Source organism: Xenopus laevis, chromosome 4S (assembly GCF_017654675.1).
Source record: "Xenopus laevis strain J_2021 chromosome 4S, Xenopus_laevis_v10.1, whole genome shotgun sequence".
Taxonomy (NCBI): domain Eukaryota; kingdom Metazoa; phylum Chordata; class Amphibia; order Anura; family Pipidae; genus Xenopus; species Xenopus laevis.
The window spans coordinates 12,576,140-12,586,589 of record NC_054378.1 but is presented as its reverse complement, the minus strand read 5'-3'; the positions used below and the strand labels follow the sequence as shown (position 1 = coordinate 12,586,589).

The 10,450-nt window shown below is 43.7% G+C and overlaps 1 protein-coding gene across 1 annotated transcript; it reads right to left on the bottom strand.

Moving 5' to 3' along the window:
- Positions 1–2,340: 2,340 nt before the first annotated feature.
- lmo2.S (LIM domain only 2 S homeolog) lies at positions 2,341–8,464 on the bottom strand. Its single transcript, NM_001087643.2, has 3 exons — positions 8,189–8,464; positions 6,358–6,573; positions 2,341–3,186 (listed from the first exon to the last, which is right to left on the bottom strand). Exons 1-3 carry the CDS (start codon positions 8,227–8,229, stop codon positions 2,967–2,969), a joined length of 477 nt encoding a protein of 158 aa, NP_001081112.1. The 5' UTR covers positions 8,230–8,464; the 3' UTR covers positions 2,341–2,966.
- Positions 8,465–10,450: the final 1,986 nt, after the last annotated feature.

Here is a 10,450-nt window from a genome sequence, read left to right as displayed (position 1 = left end):
TAGGGGCACATGACCAAAGGTTTGTCCTTTAATAATGGAGGGGGGCAAGATAAACCTAAAAGTGGTGGTATAAGGCGTCAGTTTGTCTTTCTGACCAGTAGTGGGCGATCCTACTCCTCCAAATAGAACTCCTGTATGGGACAGTCAATAGCTGTTTGGAAAGAAAATGCTTTCTGCTTGTTCTGCCACAACAAAGCTTTTTAATTCATTACATGTACATATAGGTCACCTATTCTCAGTTAGGAGATAACCCAGGGAGGGAAGGCACTGCATGAATGAGGTTTACAAATCTAATAAATAAAAACCAAGGGGGAAAAACTCTGCAATATTCAAGGGGATCTAAAACCAAAAATAATTTACATTATTATTTTCTATATTTAGTGGTTTCTGAGATGTTAGCAGTCTTAGACTACTGCTTTTTTAAGGTTGTAGTGTAACAACCATAACTTAGGGTTGATACCTGATTTAGTCAGTATAAAACTAGCCAAGGCAAAGGCCGCTATTATAAATGTACTGACAATGTACCCACCATGCCCAATCCCCTCCAATCCCTGCTCCCAGCTCATTAACTCCTACTGTATATTCACCTGATCTGCCCTTTTACGTCACATATCTGCTCCTTTTTCGTCACAGTTCTTCCCCTCCTGTTTTTACAACCTCCCTTATGACATTGCCTAGTTCTTTTACCCTACTGGAAGGAACTGCCCCAGACAGAATGCAAATAGCTTAGAAATCTCTAAAGCAGAAAATGAATATAAGTGCTCAGAGAAGCACCCTGACTAAGATTACATGAATTAATTTTTTGTGGTATAGATCCCCTTTAATTCAGGAATGGGCATCTTAGGAAAATATTGGTGGTGCTACTTCAAAAAAAAAAATCTATATAGTTCATAATGAATCAGACCAGCCACTTAAGGTCCAGTAGAGGAGGAAACCTGGGCTTATTTCTATAGACCACAGTTGGGACCAAAACCCCAGCAGTTCTGCACCAGAGAATTGCCCAAAGCTTTACAACCCCACACCCCATCCGATCACCTGCTCTCTGATTGCTACCACTAATGCCTTATGGTGCTAATGGCACCCTGTGTGGCACTGTGGTAAAGTAGTTACAGATGGACTGGAACTAGGGGTAGGCAGGCAGAGGAGATTGCACCTAGGCACATGCTTCTTCTGACTTTCCCTAGTTCTGGCCGTGACACTACTTACTACATTATATGCTCTATGGACCCCGGCACCTAGTTGCATCTAGGGTTGCCACCTGGCCTTTATTTTACCGGCCTGACCGGTAAAAATTATGGCTGATCCCAATGATATCAATAGGGAAAAAAGATTAATATAAAGGAAGGATGGTATTTTTTACCAGAAACGGTGGCAACCCTAGTTGCATCTGATGGCAAACTTGGAGCTACACAGTGACTGCCGTTGATAGCTGCACAGGAGCAGTAAACGTGGAGAATCCAAGCTCTCCACTTACTCTGTGGGTGGTTGGGAAGTGCCCATAGGACAATGGCTTCTTGAAATTAAATTTTAAGCCATGGCCACTGATGCCATTGTTTGCCCATTGGTTTAATGGCTAGCTTTCAAGCATCAACATTTTGTGTAGAGCAGTATATGCAGGACGGCCATCAGAAATCACAGGGCCACATACCACAAAATTTCCTGGGCCCCCGGGGCTGCACCCACCGCAAGCCCTATCTACAGGTCCGCCCTCCCCATCCTCACAGGTCCGCCCCCCACCACACAGTAAAAAAAAAAAAAAAAAATATTGGTGGCTAGGGTTCCCACATGTTAAAAAGATATTGGTGGTCAGGGCCCCCCATAAAAAACATATGTGGTCAGGGCCCCCCCCCCATTAAAAAATATTGGTGGCTAGGACCCCACATGAGAAAAAAATAATTGGTGGCCAAAATTGGTGGCAAGGCCCCCCCCCCACACATTATGAGAAAATTGGTGGCCAGGGCCCTTAAGCTTCCCGAAGTCAGAAGCTCTCAGAAAGATGGGGGGCTAATCAAGTAAGTGTGGCGTGGCCGGGCCCCCCTTACCCTCGGGCCCCTACAACTCTCCCCCCTGTCTCCCCTGATGGCTGGCCTGAGTATATGTAAAACTTTTAAAAATCTACTGCTCTGCACACAAGGATATATTGGTGTATCAGCCATCTCAAGAATATCTAGGGAAACAAATACATATTCACCCTGAAACTTACCCTAAATTTCCTTCAAGCTGGTTGTATCTAGGAGACCAAACTGACTCTCAGGCTTAGGCACCCCAGCCACTGCTCCAAAGCCAACCTCCCATTTTGGAACCACTTGTGTAAGTATCTGAGACTCATGGGAGCCAAACTAACCACAAAAAAAAACATCTTTATTCCCTTGTCCCTTTCCCAAACTAAACGTCTGTTACCACTCAGTGCCAAGTCAAGTTCAATAGTCGATCAGGGCAAGATTGACCCTTTTTGCCAGTTACTTAATATACTGTAAGAAAAACCACACTTCCCTGATAACTTTACATTTTGCATAGATTTTTCAGGACGAGTGTTCCATGATATAAATGAGTTTATACAGTGTTGTCCATAGAATTAGGTGGTGTCCAGGTTGTACCATTGAGGTGTCCCTTTCTACTGCAGAACCCCCAAAACCACTCTCTCCAATTAAGGGGTTCTATGGGATCTTACTCTTTTAAAGCTTCACCACTATGATGTCGCAATAATCCATGTGTTGCTTCAATAAAGACAAAAGCACCAATAATGACAGTAGGATCACCAGAATGGCCTTCTGGATTTACATTGTACGTGTGAGTGTTATTTCAGTGCATAAGACCATATAGTGCTAATAGTCTCTAGACCTAAACCTGTTGTTCCAATGGAAAGATGTTGGTTTGTCAGTCGTAGCTGTGTTGTCAGTTACAGTGCGTTTAGTGAACGTGTGGCTGATGTCCATCGTTGGGCACTCCACGAAATTCTGCCAGTGCTACATCATCTCACTGAGCTTGGTCCATTCGTAGATGTCCTGCTCACACACAATGTCCGAGTTAATGAGCAGGTAGCGGTCACCCACGCAGAAGTGCTTCTGGCAGGCGGCACACTTGAAGCACTCCAGGTGGTACACTTTGTCCTTCACCCTCATGGTCATCTCGTAGGCTCGGATACGATTATCGCAAGAGGCGCACAGTCCGTCCTGGCCGAACAGCCTGAAAACCAGAACCACACAAAAAGATTTCATTAAAGGGATTCTGTCATGATTTGTGTGATGGTGTAGTTTTTATTTCTAAATTACACCGTTTACACTGCAAATAATTCACTCTACAATATTAAATCTCATTCCTGAACCAGAAAGTGTTTTTTTTTTTATTTATAATATTGGTGTGTAGGTGCATCTCAGGTCATTTTGCCTGGTCATGTGCTTTCAGAAAGAGCCAGCACTTTAAAATGGAACTTCTTTCTGGCAGGCTGTTGTTTCTCCTACTCAATGTAACTAAATGTGTCGCAGTGGGACCTGGATTTTACTATTGAGTGCTGTTTTTAAATCTACCAGGCAGCTGTTATCTTGTGTTAGGGGGCAGCTATCTGGTTACCTTCCCATTGTTCTGTTGTTAGGCTGCTAGGGCGGGGGAGAAAAGGAGGGGTGATATTACTCCAACTTGCAGTACAGCAGTAAAGAGTGACTGAAGTTTATCAGAGCACAAGTCACATGACTAGGGACAGCTGGGAAACTGACAGTATGTCTAGCCCCATGTCAGACTTCAAAACTAAATATAAAAAATCTGTTTGCTCTTTTGAGAAACTGATTTCAGTGCAGAAGTCTGCTGGAGTAGCACTATTAACTGTGTTTTGAAAAAAACAACAATCTCCCTTTAAGGAGCCACTAGCTTTTGTATTATTCTTGCAGCAACTGGTTGGTTATTGCTTTGTTTACAACAAAGAGCAGTTGCACTAAGACCTATATTGAATAGTGTTGAGATGATCTAGTAACACTGGAAACATTTGCCCAGGTTGTGTGTATCTCACAGCCACATTCATTTTGCCTGCACTTCCCTTTGGTGTTTAATGGCAGGGATGGGTGCTGGAGTATAAAAGATGACAGCCTGGAGATTCTGGCCTGGAGTTGGGAGAGGATGGATTGGGGTAGGAAGTTCTTGCATGTACACAGATGGCCGCAGTCGCAGTGGGCCCTAGTTACCCAGCCTGAACATGTATTATACTGGATTACTGACCTACTACATCAAAAGCACTGCCTTAATTAAATGCAGGTATGGGATCCGTTATCCAGAAAGTTCTGAATTACAGAAAGGAGATCTCCCATACACTCCATTTAAGGCTGGAACTATACAATGCGTCTTTACGAGATCTGATGCGCTGAGAGAAAGCGCATGCGAGGAGACGGATGTGACGAAAATAAGGTAAGTAATAGAAATGTCGGACCTTGTTGCTGCGTGCATCCTACGCGACTTTGAACACTGCACATTGCGTCTTCTTCCACAATCGTGTCGGATGCATGCAGCGACAAAGTCCGACATTTCTATTACTTACCTTATATTCGCCGCATCCATCTCCTCGAATGTGCTTTCTCTCAATGCGTCGGATCTCAAGAAGACACATTGTGTAGTTCCAGCCTTAAAGGGGAAGTAAAGTCTAAAATAGAATAACACTGCTGTATTTTGTATACTAAACATAAACATGAACTTACTGCACCACAAGCCTAATAAAACAAATGATTTATGCTTTGAAAGTTGGCCACAGGGGGTCACCATCTTGTAAGTCAAATAATATCTGCCAGAAGCCGATGCAGCAAGTCTAATAATCAGAATATATAGACTGCACTGGGTCCTGTGTTATCATGTAATTTAATGTGGATTTTATAGTTTTTGTATTGTTTAATACAAACTTTCTCCAACTCTGCAGAACCAGTGGCTGCAGCAAAATAATCCTCCAAATAGAATCCCAGTTTATCTGTTTAAATCTGGCTCCATGATCTTTGTCCCTGCAGCTGTAGCTGGAAACAGTAATGGGGATGTAAAGGTTACACAGTCACCGACTGCTCTACAGGGAAACAAACAAAGTTGCTTGAGTTCTGCATGGCTGTGAAGTAATGTGGGGGCTCCCCCTGCTGTTCATAAGTATGATTGTTTCCCTGCAGAGCAGTTAGGGACTGTCTAACAATTCCTATCCACAGCAGTAAATGAAGGGAGAATTTCACTGCATACAGTCAGGTTTCTTATAAAAACTGTACACATTTTTTTAATAAAATATATTGGAGATAGGTTTCTTTTTTTATTAAAGATTAAAAATGGGATTTTCTTTTTTTTGCCTTTACATACCCTTTAAGCAAATAATTCAAATAAAAAAAAAATGCTTTCCCTTTTCTCAGTAATAACACAGCTGTATAAGACTAAGATATAATTAATCCCTATTGGAGGCAAAACAATCCTGATAGGTTTAATTTAATTTCAATGATTTCTTAGTAGACTTACAATATGGAGATCCAAATTACATAAAGTCCAGAGCATTCTGAATAACAGGTCCTTTATCTGTATATGTTTTGTAGCACTGTTTCTATCAAAGAAGGGATGGCAGCGGCACACAAAATTGCATATGGGTTGTAACAGCATAAGAGAAGCATATAAACATCCATAGATTATGGGGGCTAGCCCATTGCTCCCTGCTACCCATCCTTCTAAAGGATGGCCATTAGAGGAACAGTAACACCAAAAAATGTAAGTTCTTTAAAGTAATGAAAATATCATGTAGTGTTGCTCTGCACTGGTAAAACTGATCTGTTTGCTTCAGAAACACTACTATAGTTCATATAAACAAGCTGCTGTGGAGCAATGGCGGAAATTGAAAAACAGCTATATGGCACAGGTTAGCTAATGGATAACAGATAACACCATTAGACAGACAGAGCTTATTTGCTATCTGCTGTGTAACCTGAGCCTTTTCTTCTTTGAATGGCTGCCCCCATTGCTACACAGCAGCTTATTTATATACAATAGTAGTGTTTCTTACGCAAACACAGCAGTTTTACCAGTGCAGGGCAACACTGTATTATTCTTTCATCACTTTTATTTTTTGTCGTTACTGTTCCTTTAAAGCACAGATTATCATACAAAACAAACTTTTGTGCATTATTCTGCGGGTGAACGGCAGTAGACGGGCCGACCAATATTGGCAAAAGGCTTGGATGTCTGTCAATTCTGATTGGGCACTTTTGAAGGCCAGGGATTACTGCTGAATCGTCAGACTGAGGTTGAATTCTATTGTTTCTACCTGTATATCTGACCCTTGGTTGCAGGAAAGATTGTAATTGTTACGTGTGTGACCACCTTAACTGTAGATCATACAGCCCATCTGGTTGGACATACCTGAGGTAGTCCCTTCGGCACAATTTGCGCCCCAGTTTATAGTAAAGTCTCCTTCCGACTTCCCCCAGCCGGCACCCACACAGGTCACAGCTCAGGCAGTCTTCATGCCAGTACTGATCGATGGCCTTCAAGAAATAGCGATCCCCGATGCTTTGCTGGCAGCCCCCACATGTCAGCAGTGAGGGGGGGATCTGCAGAACTTCATCCACCGGCTCACTAGAGGGAACAGAGAGTAACAAGTTAGTTCTGAGTATGGCCTGCTCCTAGTGACACGTGTTATTTCTTTATGATTAGTCATGGGTGACGGCACAGCAGTGTGGCATAACAAGCATTTAGTATTTGTCAAGCCCCAAATATGCTGGAGAAGTAGCCAGTGCAGGCACCACAGGCACTATTTGCATCTTTCAGAACTGATAGTGCAATACAAGGGGAGATAAGGATGAAACACTTCCTCTGTCACCCAGATAGAAAGAGAAAAAGCTACTTATGTTAATCAGTCTTCTGCATTTGTTAATACCACTCAATCCTGACAAAGAAATGCGGCTGCCCCCTAACTCCGGTTTGGGTACAGAATGAGAGACGAGCCCTTATATATTTGTTACTGTCTCTTTAAAGGAGTTGAGTGTGTTATTCCCAAGCCCATTCCACTTGGTGCAGCTTTCTCTCCATTCTCCCATTTAACGCAGTAGCTTCCCCTTGATACTGCATTATACTCAGCATCGGGTGTGCTCTGTGCTTTGGACTCTTCCCCAAGTGGATGTGGAACAAGGTGAGGGAGAAAAGGTACCCCATAAATGCTGAATCTTTATTGGACTCACCCATACAAACCCTTCCCCTCTCTGCTTCCACCACCCCAATTGTGGGGAAAAATGTGTATAGTAAGGCAAGATGATTTTAGGCAAAAGCGATAGTGTATGGTACATAGTAACGTCGACGAATAGGTGTTTTCCTGGTGGCGCAAGTAAAACTACATATAACATGCTTTCCAACCTGCAGTCTCCTGCAATTCTTCAACTACAACTCCCAGAATCCTCTGACTGCAAAAGTATGTTCGTAGCACAGCTGCCCGGAGGAGCCCCCTGAATTTTCCCCTTATTATAAGTACGTTATAAAGTGACAATGTTCCAGGGAATATACATGCATACATTAATAACAAACATATGTTAGATATGGTGGACAGAGCTGCCATGTTGCTGTATTTTCCTGCAAAGCACACACACACATAGAGAGAAAGAGAGAGAGAGAGAGAGAGAGTATATAGAGTGTGCACTTAAAGCATGACATATATTCATTCATATATTATAAATAAACGTAGGAACTGCCATGTTGCTCAACATATATTAGCAATGGTGGACGGAGCTGCCATGCTTCTGTATTTTCCTGCAAAGCACACACATATGTATATATATATATATATAGAGAGAGAGAGAGAGTATATAGAGTGTGCACTTTAAATATATTATAAATAAAGGTGGAACCTGCCATGTTGATGACGTAAAACCAAATATCTGCGGCTCACTCCAGTAACCCAGCAGCCCTCACTGTCACCGATGACTGAAGCAAGAATCCCTTGTCCCAAAGCCACATGGGTTCCGAGTCCCATTAACGCTTTAGCTTCCCTTGGGATGTGCAACTGGGAACCCTTCATGCACTGTAGCACAGCAACTCCTAGCTAAAGCCAACCGGGCAGGGCGCCGGGAGTTGCAGGGCTTCAATGCATAAAGGCTTTCAGGGTTTATGTCATTTGTAAAAAGAGAGCCCCAGCTTTTTTGCATTGCCGGTGCCCCCTCTTCCCTTCTTCGCTCCCCAACATATTCCCAAGCATGCTTACTCTGCTGGGTCCAGGCTCTTTCTCTCTATAGCTGATGACATTTGCAGAATCTGGTGCGCCTCCTCCTATTGTCCCCTGATTCTTCTGCCAAATGGATTAGCTCCGCTGGACCTCTCCTTTGCATATGCCAGTCACAAGCTCAGCTCCCTGTAGCCCCAAATCTCACAGGCTGTTATCCCTGAGGAACAGGCGAGAGCCCCCTGCTGTCTCTTCTCCATTCCTGTGTAATTCCCCAGCCAGTTGTATGTGTGTATGAGAGCTGCTCTCCTGCTGCAGGCAGGTCTGGGAGGGAGCCCTGTGTCACTGTCACTTATATAGCCGATTGGTGTCCCTCTTGCAGCCTTTAAGCTCAGCCCCTCTGACTCTGCTTTCGTTTCCTTTTTCCTGATCACCATTCAAATACAATAGAAGGAAATGGCATTTAAAGGGGCAGCTGCTTACTTCTGTGTGTCTGGCTATGGGCTTGCAGAGCTAGGATTAGTTGGAGGCACCAGACACAGCAGCTGCTTTGCTGGTTAACCCATGCACTGCTGGAGTCAATGCCTCTGGGTTTGGGTTTTTGCCGCAAACAAGTGGCAGGGGGTAGAAGCAGGCAGAAAGGGTATTTTCTTTTTGATACAAGTACAGTGGTTAAAAAGGGTATTTTGTAATTTGTACCTGTAGCATTTTGTGTGGCTATGCTTTAACGTTTGGGGGCGTAAATGCAAGGGATGTGACGGCAGGGGTCCCATGGGCACAAAGAATTCATTCTTGGCTATTAAAGGGTTTGGAAAAGCGCAATATAAAATAAGCAAAGCGACAGTTATAGAGAAAAGGGATGAGCCAGCCATAGGGGGGCTGCAAACTGGGAGCAGGTGGTCTTGATCACGCTTTTGAGACGGACAGCGGTGATGACAGAATCGCCTACTTATTGACACCTCATCAATATGGGGGTCCCACATTATTTAGCTCCCCTTAAACTCTTAGAACTGCTCTGCAATAGGGTTAAGGGATATTAGTGGATCAAAGGGATTAAGAATCTGGCGAATACTGAGAGGTAGGAAGAATGTGGGTCAGAACCAGTAAAGATCAGCAGTGCAACAGAATAACCCTACCTGTGTCCAGGCCTGTGCTCCCACATGACTCCGATTTTGATACAGATGCAACAATTGCAGTGGATCCAGTGACAATGGAAATTTAGGAAAATTGGAGACCCTGGTCTAACAGTTCTCATATATTTTCATTATCTGTATCAGAGATGTCCATCCTTAGACTGCTGTTAAACTGCAACTACCAACCCCAATGCTGGGTGGTGGTTGAACAACACTTGGACATTGCTGAACCAGTTTATATTCCCCTTTGATTGGCTCTGGTTTTGGCAGTAAATGTATGTGTGTGGGGGGGTCACTAATCCGCTCATTCAATGGTGCTAAAAGCTTTCACAAATCCTCTTGGGAATCAGAAGTGTCCTTCTCTAGTTAAACCTCTTTTGAGGAGCATCTATTGACTGATTTGCTCTCAAGATGTCCTGCAGCAGCTGCGCATTTTAAAGTGCCACTTTCTGCACTGGTTAGATACATTGAAGGCTTTCCTTAATTAATTGCTCAAACACACCCTGCCCAAATGTTGCTGGACTACAGCTTCCAACATGTGCCAACATATTATTAAGGGTAACAAGTGAAGGAAGCACTCTAAGGGTTGGGGCACACTGGCAGATTTTGGGGAGATTTAGTCACCTGGCGACTAATCGCCTCTTCTTTGGGGCGACTAATCTCTCTTCGGAAAATGAAGCGCCGCGAGTGCCATGCCGCAGTCTATTTTTCATTTTAGCAGGCGGAAGGCAGGGGAAAGCAGTTTGGGGAGATTAGTTGTCCCAAAAAAGAGGCGATTCGGCAGCTTATCTGTCCATGTGTGGGTGCTTCTGACAGGTCCCCCGATCAATATCTAGCCAAAAATCTGCCAGTTATTGATCGGGCAGGTTTGGTTCTCCATCAGCATTAACTGAAATCACGGTGGTATGAACTACGCTTCATTTTTCCGAAACCTATGAAGTTCTTCCAACTTTGTCATACGTAGGTCTTACCACCTGTGATTTCAATTATTGCTGATGGAGAAGCATTTTCCGGAAATTTGTCGCCCACGGCAGCACCTATTTATTGCAGTCGACAAAATTTCCCATTATGACAGCAGCCTAAAGGTGGCCATAGAGGCACAGATATTCGGTGCATGTATGGCGGAAGATGAACTGACAAGTATTGGCAAAAGATCGGACTCGTCGGTCAG

Coding starts and splice junctions, on each gene's coding strand:
- lmo2.S (NM_001087643.2), bottom strand. CDS start 8,229: ATGTCATCAGCTATAGAGAGAAAGAGCCTGGACCCAGCAGA. Junction 6,574..8,188: donor AAGAGCCTGGACCCAGCAGA/GTAAGCATGCTT, acceptor TGTTCCCTCTAG/TGAGCCGGTGGATGAAGTTC. Junction 3,187..6,357: donor TGCCGAAGGGACTACCTCAG/GTATGTCCAACC, acceptor TCTGGTTTTCAG/GCTGTTCGGCCAGGACGGAC.